This window comes from Ooceraea biroi, chromosome 14 (assembly GCF_003672135.1).
Source record: "Ooceraea biroi isolate clonal line C1 chromosome 14, Obir_v5.4, whole genome shotgun sequence".
Classification (NCBI taxonomy): Eukaryota; Metazoa; Arthropoda; class Insecta; order Hymenoptera; family Formicidae; genus Ooceraea; species Ooceraea biroi.
The window spans coordinates 7,623,401-7,647,794 of record NC_039519.1 but is presented as its reverse complement, the minus strand read 5'-3'; the positions used below and the strand labels follow the sequence as shown (position 1 = coordinate 7,647,794).

The following is a 24,394-nucleotide window of genomic DNA, read 5'->3' as shown; positions in this document are numbered from 1 at the left end:
AAAAAAAGTTTTATGAAATATTATAGTTTGTATTTTATTGTAAGTATTGAAATTTTTATTAAAGTCAAGTTTACTCGAATTTAAAACATAATTTTGTTAAGACAGATTAATATCAGATTTATATAATTATAAAGCCTTATATATCCACAATGGATCATTTCTGGTACTTCTTCGTATCGTTTGTAAATTAAATTCACATTCTTTGTAAATACCAATGACAAATGACTAATTGTTTGCAACGATTGCCATCGAGAGCTATCGATATTACATCATTTTACTAAGGAAATATTAAATCGTTGATTGATGAAGAAAATCATATAAACACATATAAATATCTTGTATATGTTTAATAATAATAATTAATAACATCCTGTTGGAACAAAATATTCTGTTTGTAATTTTTTCGTGTATATCGTACGAAAATAACGATTCTAGTCGAAAAAATGTATTTCTGAGAATAAAATATACAAATATGCAAGGTGTGAATGCACATGTTAATATATTATAGATACACTTGCATTATCATGTTTCATACGTTTGATTTTTGGTTAGTTAGATGTTAATTAGACTAATCTGTATTTATCTGTACAACATGAATAATCAACATGGCTGTTCCGATTACTGCCTCTTGATTGTTCTCCATGATAATATTGCAGAGAAATACGTTTCATAACTTTTTACAGAAAAATGCAATACTTTTCCGTCACACACACGCGCGCGCGCGACCGCATGCACACAAATGTATTTATGTTATTATGTTATATTCATATTATATGTATATTATATTATTATATTTATTATATGTATATTATAATATATTATATTTATACATTAAAAAACTTACAGATTGTGAAAAACTTATTCTAAATTATTCACGCGCGCGCGCACGCACACGCGAATCTGCATTATTTTGTATACTTACCATTTGTATACTTCATTATTTATACTATTTTATAATAAATACAGACGATTTTGCGTTTATTAAGCGATTTACGTCTTTTATAACGGTACCCAATACATAGTCAGAGAACATCGAATTATCCTTTATCGGAAATAATATAATTTCAGTTCTCAGTTGTAAATGGCAAAGCATCGAATTCTTGTCCTCATATTTCCCTTGCTAATTATGTACAATAAATTTCCTCGATAGATTATTTTCTGTATTTCTTCGTGTTGTAAGAAGAAAATATAGTAAGAAAGAAATGGCTAAGGAAAAAGGAAGGAAAAGAAGAAGGAGAGGGAGCAAGGAAACAGAAGAGTAGGAGTCACATAACGACTGAGTGTTTATTTGGTTAGATGCGAGAATGTGTGACATTATACGCTACTGTTTCTTTGTTTAATGAAGTCATTTATATTTTATATTTGGATATATTTGGTTTTGAGTTGGTATATCGGAGTTTAAAGAGAGAAGATAAGGGAGTTATTGTTATTGTCATGTAAAGCAGATAGAGTCAGAGTAGATTAAATCGATGATACAAAGGGCAAATTGATGTAAATCACACGGATACAAATGTAAAAATTGGAAAGTCATCCGAAGCCGAAAAGCATGATGGGTTGCAAATAAATAAATACAGTACATTCGTCGTAAATCCTGACTAACGAGTGATGTGATTAATCGACAGGACATATGAATTTTTCAGAGGACAAGCACCGGACGAGAACGCAACGTAGATATGGTGCGAATCGATTGGCTCGAATGGCCCAACATTGGCAGTCTTGCAGGCAGATATACCCCTGTCCAAAGTGCGGCCGACCCTTCGAATGGACTTACAATCTTCAATATCATCTAAAATTCGCGTGCGGCCAATCACCACGGTTCAACTGTCCATACTGCGCATTCCGGACCAAGCATACGTCAAATGTACGGGCCCACATCCGCAGGAAACATCCTGGTAGCGAAGTCTACGTCGTCGATGTTCTTGCTTGGCAGCAACGCAACGCGACGCTTGCTTGAAATTAAGTTGCTATTGTGATGTTACTTGGAATAAAGTCATCCTTACGTAGCCGACATAGTCTTGAAAAATAAAGACCTCTTTTCCATAAGATGCATACATCTTATTTGCATTTTGATCGTTTTCATCGCTTCGGCACGTCGATATTTCACAAAGGATTCGTGCCGTGTCTATGTCTTTAATTACTAAGTAGCATTCACCAAGAGGAGAGTGTTGTCGGCTGCATTGCGACTTACTGCGATGACTTTATGGTAGACTAATAATTATTACTCATGAGACTGTTTTGAAATATTCCTGCGTGTACTTTGAACTTATTTCCTTTCTTTTTTAAGAATTAAAGTGAGCGTGAAGTCAAATTTAGCAGATTTAGAGATTTAATGAAGACGCCACTCTTATCACTGGACTTATCATGGATGACGAAGGAATATGTCTTACAGCCCACAAATCGTTAATGTACGTGTGAAAAATCATGATTGGTTGATCACAAATGAAGAAATCGCTTCCTTATCTCGCGATGAACAATACATGTCACGATTTCTCTGCAGTAATTGCAGCAGCGTATTCAATTTGGAACACAATCTTCATTATTATTTGGGAATAGAACGTGATCAGCCACCTAAGTACAATTGTCCTTATTTCTACAAAACGAAGCATCCTCGAACGTGTGCACTCATTGTATACTACATCGTATACATTCAGGCAACATCCAGCTTTATCTGGTGGACATATTTACATGGTGGACAAGACTACAATCTCGCAATATTCTTGAATCTTCCTCGACTACAATTCTACTTACTCGATATACGTGATTCTGTGTCTACGGACAATTCTAATGTTGCTTGTACAAAGTATATCTTACAATCCGAAAATTCCGAAAATATTCTGTAATATTATATATATATCTCCTTTACATTGCACAATTATTTATTTTTCACAGAATGTTATATATTTTCTCTGTTATTTCCTCTGTTGAGTATTATTAAAATAAAAGTAACTTTATTTTGCAAATGTTATTGCGCATATATTTATTTTAATTAATTTCTTTTGTGCATTTTTCGGAAGAAATTGTTCGGAAAATATAAATTTTGCGTCAGAAAAATTTGTGTTTATATGAAAGTTTATCAGATTATTTTATTGCAATCAAAATAAGTCTAATAATTTATTTCTTTACAGTCATAATTATTTTAAAACTTGAATGTTTTAGCAATCAATCTTTGAATTATGCAAATAAAGAAACATTATAAATGTGTTATGTAGAGTTTATTTACTCTCTTTGTGCGTGTTCGCGTTAATGCGAAACGAGTTTTTTGTAAGATGAAATTGTTAAAATTTTAACTTAATTAAATCATGTAAGAAATATCTTAATATCTGTTGTAGATCCATAGCCATAACAACAAAGATCTATAGAGTGCAATAATATTGATTTTATAAAATAAGTTTAGGTGGAAAAATTGAGCTTTTTATAGCGGCGAAACAATTTTAATTGTAACATTCAAACTTTGTTACTAAAAGATTTTTTTCATGTTTTTATGTTTGTGTACATCTAACTAAATTGTTATGTACTAATAAAAATAACCATTTCATATATAGACTTTACAATTTTATATGTTATCACAAGTAAAAGCCAATGAGTTATTGATGAGATTATATCTTTTTGATCTCGAGGATTTGTAGTCACAGTTCATGACAGATCTTATTTAGTTGTCATTTAAAAATTTCTCGACTTCCTTAGATATCAAGAATATATTAAAATAAATAAGACATTCCAGCTGTAACGAGACGTAACTCTTACTTCTTGATTTATGAAGAAATGAATGCGTCCAGATTTGAGCGCACTTTCTCCTCGTTATTATGAGTCGACAGAATGATGTTGCTTGATCCATGTTCCATATTTCTATCCCGAATTATGTTGCAAAATTTTCTGTTTTCAGAAGTCCAGCAAGCCGTCGTACAACAGTATTACGCACAGTCGATTCAATGCACCTACAATCCCGATGGTACGCACCAGAAGAGGAGTTACTCTTGCCATAAATGCGGCAACGTGTTTACACGCAAAAACAATTTATATAATCACCTGAAGTTCCAATGCGGTCAGTTGCCAAGATTTAACTGTCCCTATTGTTCGTATCGCACGAAGCATTCGTCGAACGTGAGATCTCATGTACGCAGGATACATCCCAATCAACGAGTCTACGTCTTGGACGTATGCATCAAACATGATGTTCAGCCGAGATGAATAATTGCGAGTTGGATTCTTACGAAAGAAGAGTTTCACTTGTCTCTTATCGACTTGACTTTAAACCTGTGAAAAGCAGTTGTGATATTGATCATTTGATGAATGTTATTGATCGAGATCTGTTGTTGCGTTAATATGTCTTGATTGTTTATATATTCACATATATTCACGTAGAATGTATTAATTAATCCTCGCTTACGTTTATGTTTATCGATACATATAGAGTGATTGAAGAAAGTAATTTACATCATAATAATCTATGTACATACTTAATCTTGTTTGGAAAGACATTTTTACACGAAAAAAGAGAATGTTACTACAAAATATTTCATATGTGCTTTACTATGAATGGAAGTAACATTGTTTCGATAGTAAATTGCAATATCTTTTTGTCTTGTGTAAAATTATTTTAAAGGAGAGAGATATGAAACGATTAGATATTCTTTTATATTTTTTATCTGATAATTTATTTTAATAACTATTTGATAATTTCTAGTTGCGCAATGTAATTGATAACATTAATACAGATTAATTATAAATAATGTGCGACATTTTCTGTCAACGCAGAGTATTGAGAAAATTGTTAATTAAATATATTTGTTGTAGAGCGTTATAATAACGCGCATTTTCTGGAGTTTGTTGTTGTATTATAATGAAATTTCATCGAGATTGTTTTGGCGAACTTTTGACTTTATTTCTACAAATGCTCATGCAAATTAACACGAGATGCCACTCTTGTAAATATCAGAAATATTATTTAAAAAATAAATTATTTGTTAAAATATCTTAATTTTATTTATATCGCTTTTTGTAAATATTACATGTTTCACCTTATGTTTTTTATTTTATATATATATATATATATATATATGTATATGTATATTATAATTATGATATATAATTGTATAGTTATAATTAAGCGTCGATTCAGATAAGCAGAACGAAAAACAATTTTTAATTATCATCAAGTATGACGTTTTATAATGAAATTAACATGACCTTTTTTTAAAGATAGTTATTGTATCCAAGAAGATACATTACACATTTTTTTCATCGAATTTATTATATTTCAATGAAGTGTATTATTAAAAAATATATCGATAGGATTCTATACAATAATGAGAAGTTAAATTGTAAAGATTGCAAAAGTTAAATATCTATAAACTGCAATGAACAATGTGCTGTTAGTAGATGGGGTCTTTTGTTATAGGCGTTGATTTTTATAACTATCTACTTTCCTGCGATTCCGCTGGAATATGGTCTCTTACTTCAGCATCGCGTCACGACGCAAAATGTTTCTTTGTGTCAACGCCTGCAGGAGTTCTTTTACTCATCACAGTTCTCTAACAAGACATATGTGTTACGAGTGTCAGCAGAATTCGCGCTTCAAGTATCCGTGCTGTGAATTCCGCTCGAGATGGACTAATGTAAAACATCATTTAATGCATAAGTTGTTTTGCACTAAGTTTGATATACATATTCTTTATATGTACGTGAAATGATGTGAAAGAATATTGTAAGAAATGTATCTTTGATATGTCAATTGTTTCAAAAAGATTTTGCTCAATGATTCGATGTATTATAACATATCTTGAGCATTCACCTATTATTATTCACATATTATTTGTTTGTTAAGTATCATTTGTCTAGTTTTACTATACTCATATACAAAATCAGTTTCATAGATTAATATTTAAATCAACGTCTTTTGTTCAATGTGTTCAATAACTAAGTGAAATTGCTTCTGTGTTTACAGGTATTTACCCCGTGGATTCCCCCTGGGAGCGAACAATTCACCAGCAGAGACTTTCAGTGTCCCAACTGCCCTCGCACCTTCGGTTTGACGCACCGGCTAAAGAAACACTTATGCGAATGCAGCAAAAAATTACATTTCAAGTGTCCACATGGCAATTACTGCGGCTTTTGGTAGGCCACTATTGCTAGATACATGAAGAGGATGCATAAAAATTGTAACATCTGTCTGCTGAATATCTTCTGATTCTCAGCTAATCTTGATTCCGATGGGTCTCATGTTTTTCAAAACGCCTTTTAGACTTCGATACTTTTCGGTGTGGCTACTAAATGTATTTAAATTGCATTCTGCAATAATTGTAGTAAAATGACGAAACGATTTTCTGCGTCTATAAATCCGTAAATTGAAAGCTATGTTTAAAATGGCTCCTACATTAAGAAAAATAAAACTTTATCACCTTCTCTTTAAAAATCATTGTTGTTAAAAGAAATATCAGTTATATATAACTTATTCCTTTTAACAACAATGATTTTTAAAAAGAAGACGATAAAGTTTTATTTTATTATATATACATATAAAATATCAAATGGTAGATAACGTACAAAAAGTTTTGTTCTTTTGTCTTATAATGATTCAATTAATATTTTCTTAAAAAGGCAGTCAACGATTGTAATCAATTCTATATAATCAATTATATATAGAACCAAGTTTTTGGTAAAGATATATTTCTTTGTAAATAAATTTTTTATCAATTGAAGCAGCTTATTAAATTTTGCGACATTACGCTATCTTCTAAAGTTATATATGTTTGTATTTATATATAATATTGTTTTTATAATATTGTGTTTATTACAAACATATACGATACAAAAAAAAGAGAGGAATTAAGGAATTATAGAGTAATTAAAGGATATCTAAATATTTTCCAAGTGCATTCTCCGAAATCAAATTGTAAGAATGCCAAAAAGCGTAATTATTTAAAATATTAAATTAAGTTTGTAGATTTAAACATACATTTTTGTAGAATAATTTATTGAGTGATATGAATTTCATATTTATAACAAAATTGAGAATAATTTCTCGAATTTGTTATCTTGAGTATAATGTGAAGTATAATATATAATGTCTGCTATATGCAATCTCTTTTGTCAAGTAATGTCCAGATTATTTGGCTCACAAGAACGTCCTTGTTCCTTTCAGACTTTTACGAGACAATACCACGTCGATTGGAAGCGAATCAAATAGCTGGGAAAGGACAACGTGGAAAATATATTTGTCCCAATCCCAACTGTGCCAGGTCCTTCAACTGGAAGGGAAATCTGACAAGACATCTCAAATACGAATGTGGTTTACAACCGCGTTTCAAGTGTCCACACTGTCATTATTGCTGCAAGGTTAAAGGTGATGTGAGCAAGCACATCGTTAGGAAGCACAAGGATGCTGCGGTTTATGTCTTGGACATTTTCAATAGTTCTTGATTTGCGCTCAGAACAAAAGCAGACAAATAACAAAATTATTACTTTTGTACTTTTTGTTACTCTTATATGACTTCTTATATATGCCTTTCTCATGAAATATGCATATTTCATGACATGATGCTAAAGTAGGTGTATGATTACAGTTAATATTATGTATTATAGATCAAAATATCCTCAAAACATTCAGCACTCAAGGTCTTTAAATAAAGTTGAAAGTAAAAATAAGTGTACATAATTTCTTATTAATTTGTGATATTACTTTTTTATATCTAGGAAATTTTGAAGTTGTATATTGTATTTAAAGGAAATGTTTGGAAAATTATTATCAAACAAATGATTTGATAACAAATTAATTGATTTCTAAATGGTATGTTAAGAAAATGTCTTACTTATTTAACATATTCAGTTTTTATGAAAAAATAAGATTATCTTTAAAACAAAGGAAGCATTAGTGGTTTTATCTTTACGTAGCAGAGTATTCTAAAGTAACTATACATAAATTAATATCCTGTTTTTCCTGTTTCATCAGTTTTTCTTTGTTATACGATAATAAAGTCGCGAAAGAAAAATCGAAACAAAAGAAAAAGACTAAATTTTCTGACGCTATCCTTTTTATATTGCTCCAAGTGTATAACAAGTAACGTGTCTTCATTAATTCATTGGTTCTTAGATAAATCACTTTCAGGTAAATATATGTTATCATGTTTATCAACAATATGATTATATGAAAATGCTGCTTTCGATCTAAGAGGAACACGATTCACTAATATTGATTTGATGTTTCAATATTGTATTTTAGATTTAATAATACGTTTTCTATGTAGAATTTTATGGATAATTATGGATAATTGTTACGTATTATATGTGATATAGACATAGATATAAAACATTCTCTTTTTATGTTGCTACTTGTCCTTGTTTTTCAGCATCCTCGTTTCACTTATATGTGCCCAGTTTAGTTTTAAAAAGAAGCTGTTAGTGTGATGAAATGGTCAGTTTCTTCGGCATGTGTTAACCCGAGGGACGCATAACTTTGCGTCAAAACTGACTGGACCTTTTTGCCTGTTGTTTGCTTTCAGGTATTAATGGATCTTTCAAAGCTTTTGGCCGATCATTCATCGGCGACATCGACAGTGAAGTTAGATTTCCGTGCCCAAATCGTAACTGTGGTCGCGTCTTTAACTGGAAAAGGAACCTGACGAGGCATCTGAAGTATGAATGCGGCCTTCAACCACGCTTCAAGTGTCCCTACTGCGATTACTACGGCAAGCTCAAGGGCAATGTTAGCAAGCATCTCATTCGGAGACATAAGAATCGGAAAATTTATGTCATCGATCTATTTCACGGGACATCGTAAATGCAATCCATGTATACGCGTCTTTCATTTGTTGCAAAATAAAGAAACCTACTTGTTCATAGGTTCGTACATTTATGTGATATACATTTTAATATTAAAATTTGACTTTAACCCGCACTTACTTTTTGAATAATTAGAAAAGAGTTTTATCCCAGAAACCCAAATAATACAACTGCGTCATTGTTTCCATTTTTTTATTGTTTAAGTGAGTGTTAAAAATGAGTTTGCTTTCAAATATGTTCAAGATCGTATTTAACAATAGAGATAACGAATATATACGCTCGTATTTTATTCGCTCTTGCTCTCGAAAACACTCGCAATCTTGAAGATGGTCCTTTTAATTCACAATAATCTCAAGATTACGAAAAGCGATTAGCACGCACTCTTGTTTTTGCGCGATAAACCAGAATTTATTGAGCGTTTAATCGCGAACGAGTAATTACTTTTTCAGATAACACAGAATCCGCAGACTGGATGATGCGCATGAATGTCAAGAAACAGAAACGCAAGTCATCCATGAAGTCATCCAGATTTCCGTGTCCAAATCCGAATTGTCGAAGCGTTTTTATGTGGAAGAAGAACTTGACGAGTCACCTTCGTTATCAGTGCGGCCAGCAGCCCAGATTCAAGTGTCCGTACTGTAATTATATGTGCAAGATCAAGACAAACATGCGGAAACACATTAGAGTCAAGCATCAGAATCGCGATATCTTTCTAATCGATGTCTTCCAACAATGTAAGGTTTTTTAGTGAATCTTCCGAATTTACACGATGCGAATGAAGATACGGCAGACAGTGCTTAATGGTGCAATATGTACTAGCGAAAAATACGGAATGTCGCAAGTAGAGAAAAATCACATTCAGGAACAATATGAAGTTAACGAGAAATGTGATTTTTCAAAGATGCTAAATTCTTTCTAAACTTTCCTGCAAAAATGTCTTTGTATCTTAAAATGTTTTTACGTATAATATTTGAATAATATACTTGTGTAATAACAAAATAAATATTACTAATTTCGTAATAATTCACTCTTTTGTTTCAAATTTGATTAGAATTAAAATTGTATGATAAGTAAAACCTGATAAACGTGATTATCAGTACGTATATTCTAATTTGTTTTACACAAATATACAATATTTGAACGATCCTGTTTCGGTCGGTTTCTTTTTAACGGACTATTAATGCTGAGTAAAGAAACTATTCATTATAAAATTATTCAACTTGATCATAATTGAATTCTCTTCAACAATCCTGTTTAGTTTAGTTTTAAATTATTAGTAACATCTTGAACACGTTAAAGTGGAAGACAGTTTGCATAAACAATTATATATTTGCAACTTATATAGTTTGCATAAATAAGCATATGTTTAATTTATATATTTTTTATTGAGATGTAAATTCGTAATTCTTGGGTATTATACGTAAGAATACACATAGAATTATATGGAATAAATATAACATCTGAATATTATTATTATTGAGAGTACGAAAATTAAAGAATATAAAGGATGAGAATTAAGATATCTATTAATTTTAATAATTAATTATATAATTTCAGACAGAGTTTTAAGGAAAGTAATATTGCGAGTATCGATAACTCTCTCGCCATTCTTTATTTTAAAATTGACGTTCGATAAAACATTTTTAACATTATCACAAATTCACAGCTTATACAAAGTACTGATGCGGCGCTTCGCATGCATGACGTTATGTTTTTATTTGGGTCTCAGGTTGGATACGCTAGCTGCATAGATACTAATAAGTAATAATATTCAAAGTATATAAAATAAAAAAGAAATTATTACTATTTTCTCGAAATTCTTTTGGACGTATTTTCATGTATCAGCATTTCTTCTAAAAGAAAGTAGGTATATATTTATAAGTAAAGTTTAAAGTCTCCCCTCCCTTTCTCTCTCTTGGATTTAATAATTTTTAAACAATCTCACACACATACACGCAAGATCTGGTAGAGTTATACATTTAATAAAGCGCTTTTATTACTGATTTTTTTAGATATGAAGCAATTTGTTAGCAATTATTTATAAATATTGCTGAAAAGTTTGTGTTTTTTAACGCTTTTTAAAATATTAAAAACCTTCAAAATATTTGCTTTTTGACATGACTGAAATCATCTTGACTGCATTTGGTAACTTTTAGTTGAAACAATTGTATCTTTCTCTCCATCATTTCCCGTAATGAAAGAAACTATTAATCATATAGTTTAAAATAAAAATTCTCGTCACAATGGTAACCGCATTTTAGAATGAGATTGACTGATTTACGAGACAAGTTTGATAAAAGCGGGTAGACTAATGTGGTTGTACAAACGCGAACAAGTCGATGTCAATTATTCTTTTTTCTTTTCTCCTTTTAGGTTTCGATCCACTAAAAACACTCGATGATACGAGTCATCCTTCTGTCAAAAACAAGAAGTTTCCGTGTCCAAATTGTCCCAGCGCCTTCGGCCAGAAACCAAGTCTAACGAGGCACTTGAAGTACGAGTGCGGTCAGGAGCCACGTTTTCAATGTCCGTATTGCCACTTTCGCAGTAAAAAGACGTCGGATGTTTATAGCCACGTGAGAAGGAAGCATGTAAATTATAAAGTTTTTGCTGTTGATATTCACGGCGAACTCGTTAAGAACTTGCTAACGAAAACCCATTGGCTTTAAAAACCAGTTTCAATTGCATTCTTTCTATGTACGTATTTCGGTTCTTGAAAATGCAGAAGTGGAGATTATATATTCCGTATTTTACCTTAGAATTATTAGGAATAACTATTGCATTATAATAATTTGTTAATTATTATTATACTTTGTTTTATTTTCAATTATTTTCATTTAAACATTTAAACGGTTTATAAGAAATTATACACATTTGCATAAAGAATGGTATGTGTGCGTACGTGCGTGCGTGTGCGAGTGTGTGTGCGCGCGCGCGTGTGAATTTCTATTATATATTTTCCATTATGAAGCACTCGACCAGGGTAATATTAAATAATTACGACATTCTTATTGCTGTTAGTATTGTTAAATAAACATACGCTTAACATATGTTACATAATCTTACAATAATTATAACGTCTTTAAAATTCACAAAAGTATCAAGTGTTTGCAATTGCAATAAGATTTTTCTAATTATTATTCCAAATAACATGCGTTACAGATATCTAATGGATCTCCTCCTCTTGCAGAGATATGTTTAAATTCCTGTCCTTTATCTTCTTGTGGTTTCATACAATGTATCTGGTCTATTCTCTTTATGACTTTATGTGTTCGCTTATTTACATAAAGTGTATTTTTTGTGAGAGAAAATTAATTAATTATGGAAGATAATATTTTCAAAGAAAGTAATACAATTTGTTGAAATAAAAATGTGAATACGATTGAATACGATGTTAAATACAATTAAGATTATCGTGTTGTAATCTTCTTCTTTTTTTTAGCCTACTATAGAAACACTAGGTTCTCCGCTGCTGATTTGAAAAATGTGCTTCAAGATTAAGAACGATACTTATGCTGTGATGTCTAAAATTATATCAAGTGCTTGAATTATCTCAACAATTATTCGAAGAAATTGGAAATCTGAAGCAGCACATACATATTACGATATTCCTTGGACATATATAAGCATATCAGACGAGATGCCTTTCCCATTGATATGCCAAACATGGCAAATTATTTTTCCAAGGAGAAATTTAATTTCAAGAAAGAAATTATTATTTTGATGCAACGTTCACTATCCTGAATTCCTTGTATTATGATGTTAACGAATACACACAAGGATCGAGATATTAAATTAAATTCGTTCTATCACATATTGATTGTTGCAAGATTCTTAGTGACTTTCTCAAGATAAAAAAAGTAGTTTTCAGTGTTTGTTATTGCATGTGCCAATCGTCCTATGAATTCTTTATTAGATTAATTGAATTAGCACAGTGGATTTGTGTTTCAGTCCATTCGATGTATCGCAAGAGCACTAAGGCATTTTGCTGTCCGAACTGTGCGAGCAGCTTTACCTGGAAGGCGACCTGGAAGCGACACGTGTTATATGGTTGCGGGCAGAAACCTAGATTCAAGTGTCCTTATTGTGAAATGCGATCAAAACAAGTGTCAAACGTATACAGACATATCAGGAAACAGCATCATGGAATGCACGTCTTTACAATTGATATTATTGCGAATAAATGTTACTACGCGCGAAAAAGTTGATCACTTAACAAGAGTTTACTTCCCTTAAACTTGTACAAAATTGTTTCAATCGCATTTCAAATTTATTTCTATACTGACGGATCGCTGATGAAACATCAAGGACTATTTCCTTCTTACTCAAATAATATTTGAGTAATTCGAATATTTTAAACCTTTTGTCTTATTTTTCGTAGAATCTTTTCGTAAAAAATTTTATTACAAAAATATAATCAGATTATTAAATGCCAGTTTTGACAGTACTCAATTTTTAGGAAACAAACAATGTAAATTTTCTTTTCAATTTTGATGAAATCATACTTAAAAAAATATCACGTTTATAAAAAATAATTATCATAAATATAATGAAACAGGTTCATCTCTGAATATTAAAATAATCATCATTTTGAATAAAATTTTATTTTTTAAAGCAGTCTTTAATAAATTTATTTGTATAGATTTCTATAAATTTTTAACAAATTGCATAATGATTCATAAGTATTCTTATTTACGGAAGGAGAACTTGAAAGGTCTAATTCTTTAGATGCCATATTTGGTAATAAATGCAATTAGAAATTGCGATTTATATAGCGACTTACAATCAAAGCAAGATCTGTATGTACAATACATCAAAACCTAAAAATATTACCACAAATATCGCAAAGCTTGCGTAATCGACGTGCTAACAAATCTATTTGGCAAATTGACGAAACAGAAATACCACCTCATATTCTTACGTATTGGTAAAATTAAAACGAGGCAAAAAATTTAAACTTTTTCAGGATGATTCTTGTTAATTAATTCACAGTTTAGCAGTATTTTCATGATATTTATTACCCTTACAGAACTCTTCGTATGTTAATCTGATTTGTCAAGAATATTTTTAAGTATATAGAAGATTGTTAGGATGGAGATTCGATAGGCAAAGATTATGCCTTGATTATCTTCTAGAACGGAAAAATGTATTTTTGTTAATTTATCTGTAAGAATATGCATTCTTACGATAAATATACAATAGGTATAAAAGATCTTTATTCGCAACTGTCGCAATAAAACCGAATCGCCCAAAATTGTTTCGTCCTCAGAGTTTTCTGTGTTTCGTGATTTTGTGTTTGCTCTCTTTCGGTCTATCTATTTTGGAGAATGTTGGTATATCTTCTTATTTTAGCGTTATTTTTTATCATAATTTCCCACCTTTGTTTTCAGATGCCATGTTTTTGTTGCCCACATTGAATATACCTCATCATCAACTTCAAGAACGGTCGTCATGGAATTATAGGCAACAGAAGCAGTCACTTAGAAATTCGAACGACAGTAATACAAGGTGAGATGCTCCGATTGATGGATTTATACTTATATATTAAAACATAAAGTCTAGTGTAAATTACCGTTATGCAAATCATTCATACAAGTATTTTTTTAATATTTACATTTACTTATTAAACTATAATTTTTTATAATTTTTAAGAAATTATGTAATTATAATATTTTGCAATTATTGATTTATTAAAATAGCTAGTAAAAATTCGAGATGACCAAGATTAAATTTTTTATATGTATATCCTTTGATGAAGAATTCATAAATCTCTCGGCTTTTTATCTTTTTGTTATTAATATAGGAAAATGTCAGAATTAAATCGAACAATGTATTTTTTGACAGATATGCCTGTCCGAAGTGCCAAAGAAGTTATCGACACGTACATCACATGTTACGCCATTATAAGTTTGAGTGTGGCAGCCCACCGAGATTTCAGTGTCCTTATTGCGGCATGAAAAGCAAGCAATCTAATAATGTTTACAAGCACATACGCGCCAAACATCCTGGATCGAAACTCGAAATTGTTCGACTACATTTCGAACAGGAATAAATTTAAATTTATATAAATTTGATACAACGTAATATATTCGAATCTCAATTTACGCAGATTCATATACATACAAATCAAGTTTTAATATCTTTTTTTACAAACTAAATATTTAAATATCATGATTAACTCAGATTTTTGTGTCTTCATTTACGCGAATTTTATTTATACGTCTCGAGAGATTCCTGCGTAAATTGAAACTCGAGTGTATTGATACATGAATAAATTGTGACAGGAAAAAAATTTCTCTTTACATATCTCGCTATGCTATCCATTAATTTTGTTCTATTTTGAATAAAAACATTATTTATTTATTTTGAATAGAGTAAAGAAATAAATGAGCTCCAACGAATGAAATTAGTTTCTAATCCTTTTAACCAATTTTATCCTTTATGCTTATTCTAACGAAATCTTCTAACGAAACATAGAAGCTATTATTGTGAGTTATATTTTTTACGCAGGTAGATTGAAAATATTATCGACGACTTGATATATTTTAGAGCTATATTTAAAAAAATCTCTCCTCATGCCATTTAATGTTAAATTGATATTGTACATGACTATCATATAGTGTATTCATCGATGTTTACCTGTAATTTGTTTATCTTTAATTTGTTTTATTAATGATGTACGTCTTTTTACAGAGCAGTAGGACATTCTTAGATCATAGAGATCATTGAATAAAAATGGATCATATGGACGTAGTAAGCGGAAACGACCCATACCTTGTGACGTGAGTTTTTAAGTAGTCAGTCGCGTGATTATTTTTAAGCTAACACTCTACTTTCACAGAAATGCTTTATGTGGTCTTCTGTCATTATTTGATATAAGTACATATATACATATGTATATGTGTACACACACACACACACACACACACACACGTATGTATGCATATATAATATATGTATGTATGCATATATAATATATAAATATATTTGACACATATAATCACTAGATTACGCGCAGCTTCCGTCTGTGCTACGCTTGAATACGTCTATAAGTGCTTTATCTGTTTGTTCTTTACTAAAATTAAATTAGCTATTCTGTTCTATTCTCATGCACACGTGAAGGCGGAAGCCATGTAGTTTTCCCATATAGTCATTTCAGAATTTTGAATGTCCTCTTTGTTAAGTCGATTCGAGCGATTTGCGGTATCAAATTAAAGCCCTTTGAATATTCGCCAACATATATGAAGCAGTTCAAACAAATTCACTCGAGTTTTCCATATTTTGTAATTTCGTCAGAAAATTTTGTTTTATGTGGATATGTTGCGCATTGTTACTACCAATTGCTTGAAAGATAGAGAGAGGAAGAGAGAGAGAGAGAGAGAGAGAGAGAGAGAAGGTAGAAGAAAATGCGTATGGATCATGAATTAATCCCGAGATTCACCCCCGCGCGATCTCGAAGAGGCTTCTGATCCGAGTGAATTAATCATGCATTTCCGTGTTTTTTTCAGCATTTCTACAAATGTTACCGTTGCCGTGGTCAGAGGAGACTTGTACCAGCCATAGGAATCCGAAGAAAACAAGGACTCGCTTCCCGTGTCCGCGCTGCCGCAAGAGCTATACCACAAAGAGTGCTGTCACGGCCCACTTCAAGTATGACTGTGGCAAACCACCGCGCTTCGAGTGCCCGTATTGTGGCAAGCTTAGTAAAAAGAAGTTCAATATACAGGATCACATTCGACACAAGCATCCATCGAAGCCAGTCATCTGTAATACGCTCTTCTAGGACAAGTCGTGCGGCCGAGCATAGCACGCGTGAATCTCGCAAGCATCTCGCGCCGCTATGTGAAGTGAATGTCGATTTAATCATGCGATCGCCTTCCACGTTTGTTTTCTTTCCTCAAGAATAGGACGGAAAATTTGTTAAAAGTCTTTGTTTCTTCATTCTTTTCTATTTTTGAATTTGTACGAGGATGATCTTCTTGTACCTGTTGTGATCTTAAATATTTTTGATAAGGCGTTTTCAAAACATATTCGTGTAATGTATCAAGGAAAACAATGCTTTTACTTCTGAGCGTTTAAACAAATTTAAAGAACAATTTTGATATTTCAGATTCCCATTATTCCCATTAACCGAATTCGATTATGAGAAATAATATGGGCATTATAACCGGAATTATACTATATAAATTCTATTTCTTGGGTCATCTCTTGCAGGAAATTTTTGCGTAAGATGATTAAATGTTTATAGTCTCTAGCAGTTATTTATATGGATAATTATGCAGTTAATGTTTTCAATTTTCAGTGTATTCTAAGTTATTTGTGATTTTAAATATGGGCAATCGCATGAGACTTTTATTCATGCTCAAATCTCCTTTTAAAAGTGCAAAGTGAACTTTAATAATGAAAGTGATGGAGATATTTGTATTTGAATTGTTAGAGCCGATCTCTTCCAAGATAGTGGCGGTTAGGGAATGATCTTAGGTAGATGTAAATTAGTCTCTTTTGAGGTGTATTTTTCATCAAGAAGAAACAGATCTATGGACGATTGAATTGTATCGAGGACATGCCTCGCTACTCAAATGTACTTAGTTATGTAAAACTGCCGAATACGCGCCTACTTCCAGGTTTCAATAAAAATTTTTTACAAAGAAATTAGTCACTTTTAAGAAGGTTACGTTTGTGGCACTGAAATTTTTATTACGGCAAATTTGACGTCTCGCATCTTTTCTGTCTTATCTCGTGTTTGTTCTTTCTCTCTCTCCTCTTCTTCCCCTCTCCTCTCTCTTCTCCTCTCTCTCTCTCTCTTTCTCTTACATTTGTCTTCGTCTTACGCAAATATTCCTTCTGCATGGAGTCTTATGGTATACGCTCATTCTCGAATAGGATCTTCCCGTGACGCGTTTGAGCGATCAACGTTGTTGACTGTAGCATGATCTTTTGTAGGTGACAGGCTTATGGGACTTCACACTATGCACCGGAAGAAATATATGAATAAGAAGCGGGACATACAGTACGAATACGATACGAATACCGGCAAATTCCTTTGCCCCAATTGCAACAATGGCTACGGCAGGCGGGACACAATGCTTAGTCACTACAGATACGAGTGCGGTAAAGCACCCAGATATAAGTGTCCGTATTGCAATCTATGTAGCAAGAAGACCTCGAATATCTACCAACACATCCGATATATGCATCCGAATAAGGGAGTGAGCCTCGTAAAGCTCTATTAAGTGCAGCAGACCCCTTTGTGAAGGCCGTGAAGATCGTAAAGAAACATGAAGAGATTATGATGACAAGGATTGGACATCTACGGAATTATTTGTTAAATTAGTCTGACTGATTGCAATGGCTCAGGAATATTGACTCAGTTAAACAGTTCGGTTCGATTTTCCATAGCTTTTCAAAACGCCACGTAATACAATGTTGTATTTTCATTGTGATTCTTTTTACTTCAGTATATATGCAGTATTATATTTCAAGCAAAATTAAGTTTCTGCTAAATTAACTTTTGCAGTTACAAGAAAACGCATGTTCTAAGCAATTTGAGACTTAATTGTGCATTTTGAAATGTAAAGAAATAAAAAGCGCAAAGCACTATCTTATCTCTTTTATTGTCCAAACAATTTTTGACAATAACGTTGCGTGCAGCGTGCATATCCTAGCAACAGATTTTGACGAAAGATACAATCCGGCTACAATTTAGAAGACGTTTCACTGGATGATCGTATTTATTCCTTTGATATTTTCTGCTCTGTGATAACTTTGAGATAAATTTTATGTCATAGCTGTATCAGATTCATCCGGACAATCAACGCTAATTAAAATGAAAAATAATCATCTATGAATATATATCGTTATTGACTTCTTTATAGACAATCTGTGATGATAAGATCATTAATAATATGAGGAATACCAGTGAGGAATAATGAAGAAGACACCAGTGCCACAAATACATTTATTTACATTTAATTATGTTCAACGTGAAATAATTAGGACGAATATCAGGCGTACAGATATACTAGTGTTACAATTAGAACAACTTAACAGTTTTTAACAGCTTAACAGCTTTTTGTTTCTCAGAAATTTGTAATTTCTGAGAAGCATTGATTACTCGATGTGGATCTATCACTGTTCTGACAACGAGTGAATTCGTGGATCCGTAGATTTGTTTCCACGAACTGGAATTCTTTTGTAACGTGATTTCCTTTGTCTCATACATAAAGCATTGTATGGCTTACTGCTGCGTATGAGTATGTCGACGATTATTAACATAAGATGACATCGGTTTCAGAATGGAATCACACGACAAAGGAAGACATCCGATCGCAGACATCGCTTTTGCGACATCAGCAACAACAACTACAGCTAGGCAAGACGATGGAGAACACGATTATCTCGCAAACCCGGAAGTATCAGTGTCCAAAGTGTGAAAAATCCTTCTCACAGAGCTACTCGATGTATCGGCATTACAGATACGAATGTGACTCCTTACCGCGTTATCAGTGCCCATATTGCGGCCACGTCAGCAAGTGGACCCACTCGATCTACAATCATATCAGGAAACTGCACCCGGGACAGGAAGTCACGTTGAACAAGCTTTACTAGTCCAATTGGACGCGCCGGAGTTTACATAGGAATCGTTTGTGTACGATATATTATAAAATATCGTTAGCACACACGATCATCAATAAATAAGACGCTTTTGTTGTATCTTCTTGGAAGAGTGTTCTTGTTTAAATTGACTCTTATTTAAATTGTTTGATGCTGGCTTCTATCGGTGTTATCGAAGGTTCATCAGTCAGTTGCTTATTTTTTATAGATTCGCAGGAATGATCTAACGTCGATTGCAATGAACTAATAATTGTTTTGTAATATTATCCGGCGATAACTTGGAAGTACGTATTAAATATTTTGGAATGAAAATAAGATGAGATGTTTACATCAGGAGTGTCACAAGAATTGAGAAAGTACTGATTTTAAGTACTGATGTTTAAATTGAGGTAATCTTTGATCGCTCCCGAAGGAGAGGCATCTTAAAATTCCTATTATCTTCTCCTCTTCATCGTTCCTTGACTTCTCGCGAATGTTAGGTGATTCCAGTTGCCAATTATCGCCATTTTAATATACAATCCTCGTTTCTGTTTGTGCTTCCAGACTTCAGACCGATCGTCCTGGAGAAGTATCACAGCACTGCACGGAGTTTCCGGCATACGTTCAGACTTCAGGCCAGTCCGAACCGGCGCGGCTTTCCATGTCCCAGATGTGGCCGCAGCTTTCGTACCCCGGGTGGCATGAGCCGACACTATCGACTAGAATGCGTCGACATGCCGCGCTTCAAGTGTCCGCATTGCGACATGCGTAGCAAATATACACAGGCTGTATATAGACACATCCGGGCGAAACACCACAATATGGAAATGCGATTCGTCAAATTGTACTGAATAGCGTAATTGATATGCAGTTCAATTTATATTCGCGTTTCGTGAAAGAATGATCATCGTTCGTAACGATAAAAAAACAAAATATGACTCGCCTAATCCGTGTCAGCATGTATATGTATAAATATATTGCTTATCTAGCGACGATAACATATCGTTGTCTTATGGCGCTAATTAATGTTGAAATCAAATTTATCCTCTCACGAAACCGAATATACGTGTATCATGCATACGTGTTGGGATAGACAGACTTGGATCTGTTCTTTCTAATAAAAGATACCTTTTTTCTGGTATTTCCAACAAAAGACTTGTACAACTGATACAAATATATTTCATTTTCAATTGCATTGTATTATGTAAAACTATTGAATATAATTTCCATATAGTTTAATAAAATATAATTCTATTATTTATTACTTTTTTAAAAGAAATTTTGATTATTTTTTATGTTGGAAAATCATTTAAATGGACAATAATTTTAGAAGTTTTGGTGCAAGGACGAAAATAATTCTAGGAGGAAATAACTAGGAGAGAAATAGAGTTTTGAGAAACTGACAATATAAAAACTGTATTTTATATTTGACAACTTTATTTTTAATCCTATTTATTATATTTGAGTTTCAGAAATTTTAAAATAATCTGCTTCTCCTAGGAAAAGTAATCAAAATTATAGTTGTGCAAATATGGCAATTTTCTGTGATAAAACTTGTAAAGATTTTTACTTAAGGAGAACCTAATTATGCAATTCCACGTATTTTGTGTGTTTCAGAATTATTAGTGTTTACTATTTAATTTGCTAAATATACATAAAGTAAAATAATTATTATTAAAAATCAGATTGACAAATTTACACAAATAGTAACGCTTGTGTCGATATCAATTATTCAAGCGTAATTAAAAACATAATAAATTATAAAAATATGAAATATATATAAGCGAATATTTAATAGTATGGAGAAGTTGTACAATTGGTCTGTATACAAGATATAAACGTAAGGTTTTTATTTTTATTTTTCACATGGCTTTTCTATCAATTTGAAAAAATAAAAAACGTGATTGCTCTCTAGCGTTATTTGCGATAAAATTTATTATTGGAGATTTTATCGATTTCGATTTCGTATAATTATGTATACTAGAAATATATCCATTTGACACGCACAAGATTTATAACTATCTTTTATAAAAGCTAATACCTTTAATAAATAGTAAATATTGATATATTTCCTTTTTTTTAAATTGAGATGCAAAAAATATGTATGCGTATTTTAAAATTATATTGAATGATAGAAAATAAAAATCAATTCTACATAATACATAACTGATATTCCATACTCTTGTTGTGTAATTTTGATCTTCTCAAACACCAAAAAATTGTATATCAATTTATGTTTAATCTAATGTATCCGACTTGTAAAAAAGGAACAGGTAATGAAAAAGAGAAATGAAAGCTGTGGTTATGTTTCCTATTTCCTGCATTTCGTATTATTGTAATTAATTCCATATTAATGATTTACAAAAGATTATTTTCTCCATGAAACATTTTATCATAAATGACTTTACTGTCTTTCAAAATATGTATACAAGATATGTATACAAGATATACATATACATATACATATATATACATATATATATATATATATGGAATATATATTATATATTTATATGGAATGGATTAATTTTGTTCTTTTCTTTTTATGTTATTATTTAAACAATTAAAGAGGAGTTAAAAGAAAATGCAAAGATTATTTGATTAGAATGCATTCAATAACGTTTGATATCAATACATATCAATAAATATGTTTGTATAATTAATAATATAACTGCAAAAATGTTTTAGTTAATCGATTGTTTTTTCGCGATTTGTTTACAGCTTTTATTACGCACCACATTAGGCGCATGTTCCGTTTCGATATGTTGAACGTTAATAATGTGAAGTACGTGGAAGATTATTGCATTCAATGATAACTCCAGAAATGTAAATTTTGCAGTTCTTGAATTGTTCAAATTGTTATTCTTTAATTTTGACAAAATAATCTTTACGCTTCGAAAATATGCACTGATTTTCACGCATTTGAACAAAGATGTGCTTTTCATGTTTTTGCTTGGTATATCGTTTCTTATACTTTAGAAGAATCTTTTTGTAACGAATATTAAATATATTTTCCAGGTCAGGAGTTTGGACCAGATCGGGGTCCGCTTGAATCACATGAGTAAATTTATTGAAATGTCGAGGCATTTGATTTATAGAAGCGTTAAAAGTTTGAATGACTGAAGTATACTTAATTTATCTAATCCTATAACAATTCTTCCAGGTAGGCCTATGCAGTACAATCATGGCTGGTCCAATTGTCTCCGTTGCGCTGCTTCAACTGTTCCACATAGCTTCCCGTTGAAGGACTGCCTGGTGCGGCATCATCGATTACGCAGCGATCATCCGGAAAGTCGCTTCCAGTGCAAATATTGCAACTACATTTCGAAATACAGCTCGAATGTGTATAAACACGTACGAAGAATTCACAAACATATGCCATTCTTCAAACCAGATCGATTGCAGTAGAAATGGACAAGGAACGCAAGAATATTATCAATAATGAAATATTTTTCAGGATAAGGAGTTTTCCTTTTTTCGTCAACTATTATTATTATTTTACATGGAAGAAAAAATATATATATATATATATGTATGTATATACATGCATGTGCTGCTCGTACGTGTGTGTGCCTAGAAATTTCTTAGAAAATATTTATTCTGATAAAATTATATCTTATTAAAGATTTGAAATTTCTCTTCTGTGAACGTTACAGTTGATTTTGGTGAAATTTAATTATTGATAAATTAAATAAGCGACGTTGTTAATATTAAAAACTGAATCATAAATTAAAGTTTGATTAAAAAGTATAGTTCGTTTTTTAAATAATACAATTTTTGTGATAAGTATATTGTTATACAGTATGATATGTATTTATGTGCCTGTATTTTAATTAATTTTAAATATTTTATATCATGTTTTTGTGTTTTTAAATTATTAAACTTATTTTTAAAGTTTTATGAAAGTTTATTTAAGTTCCTTTTAGTAGAATGCAGAGTTGAGAAAATTTATGGTTTTTAGAATATATTGTACATATCGTGATTTGTTGTTTTTATTTGCGTTTTTATTTGCGTTTCTTTGATTAATCAAATATTTAAAAGATCTTATTAAAAAGATTAATTTATATTTCTTTGCTTGGTTGTGTATATGAGTCATTCGTATCTTTTCCTGAACTCTATATTTTCAATTTTAAAATGTTACAAAATGATAAAATAGTGTAAGCAATAAATTATTTGTTATGCATTTTCGATAAAATTTACATTATAAAATACTGCGCTGTATATTTGTAATCACATCTCCATACAACTGAGCAATAAAAGTTGTTGTTTGCATATTGATTGATTAAGAGGTATAAAACAAGATTATCCTTTCATGTCTCTCCTACTTACACTTTTTCTGAAAATACATTTAAACTGATTATTTTACGCGATTAGAAATTGTAGTTTTCTTTTTTAGGTTTAGTGGTTACATCAGTCCGAGCAAGACCAAGTCAACAAAAACTATATTTGTTAATTAATTCTTTGCTTTGTTATTACTTTAATTTTATCAATATAACAGCAGTTTTGACCAATTAGAAATTTCTCCAGAAAATTAAATTCTAGATCAGATTAACGAATCTTTAATTGTTTCTTCCTATATCACTTTTCTTCATAATTGATCATAATTGATATTTAGTTATGTTTAAGAGCTAGTTCCGATTAAATTATTAATTAAAATTCAGTGTAATTGTATGTAAATGTTTCTCTTTTATATTATAATTACTCACCAAATTAAGAACATTACATATATATAATTTATTATATATATAATTTTACAGTTTAGGACGACAAAATTCCTGTTTCGTTCGTTGAGAGATTGCAGAACGGAATAAAAATTGTTTAATAAATATAATGATCAAATGTACTAATTTTTAAATTATACAAGATGCAACTCTTTTTTCTAAATAATTTCTCTTTAATTGATTTCGATGTGTTTGGATTGATAAAAGTACGCATTAGTGTACGCATTAAACATATTTGTGTATTAACTTTATGAACATATTGAATGTGAAAATGGAACTTAGTTTTGATCTCATCTCGACGT

At 31.3% G+C, this 24,394-nt stretch overlaps 3 protein-coding genes across 6 annotated transcripts in view; all 3 read left to right on the top strand.

Annotated features, from left to right (window-relative positions):
- LOC105283023 (longitudinals lacking protein) overlaps positions 1-24,394 on the top strand; it is a 103,767-nt gene that overhangs the window by 52,696 nt on the left and 26,677 nt on the right. Inside the window, exons 7-9 of one of the 4 annotated variants that reach the window (XM_026974987.1) lie at positions 12,730-12,828; positions 14,169-14,286; positions 14,623-15,070. The exons of 2 other annotated variants lie outside the window; for them this stretch is intronic. In XM_026974987.1, the coding sequence (XP_026830788.1) occupies positions 12,730-12,828; positions 14,169-14,286; positions 14,623-14,830 (425 nt within the window). In that variant the 3' untranslated portion in view covers positions 14,831-15,070. Of the gene's footprint in view, positions 1-12,729; positions 12,829-14,168; positions 14,287-14,622; positions 15,071-24,394 lie in introns of those variants that run through there. One more of the 4 variants, XM_011345429.3, reaches the window with a different exon arrangement.
- LOC113563390 lies at positions 1,952-2,923 on the top strand. Its single transcript, XM_026975002.1, has one exon. It carries the CDS (start codon positions 2,379-2,381, stop codon positions 2,838-2,840), a length of 462 nt encoding a protein of 153 aa, XP_026830803.1. The 5' UTR covers positions 1,952-2,378; the 3' UTR covers positions 2,841-2,923.
- On the top strand, positions 5,962-8,837 carry LOC113563389 (zinc finger protein 813-like). Its single transcript, XM_026975001.1, has 3 exons — positions 5,962-6,114; positions 7,142-7,342; positions 8,499-8,837. Exons 1-3 carry the CDS (start codon positions 6,093-6,095, stop codon positions 8,774-8,776), a joined length of 501 nt encoding a protein of 166 aa, XP_026830802.1. The 5' UTR covers positions 5,962-6,092; the 3' UTR covers positions 8,777-8,837.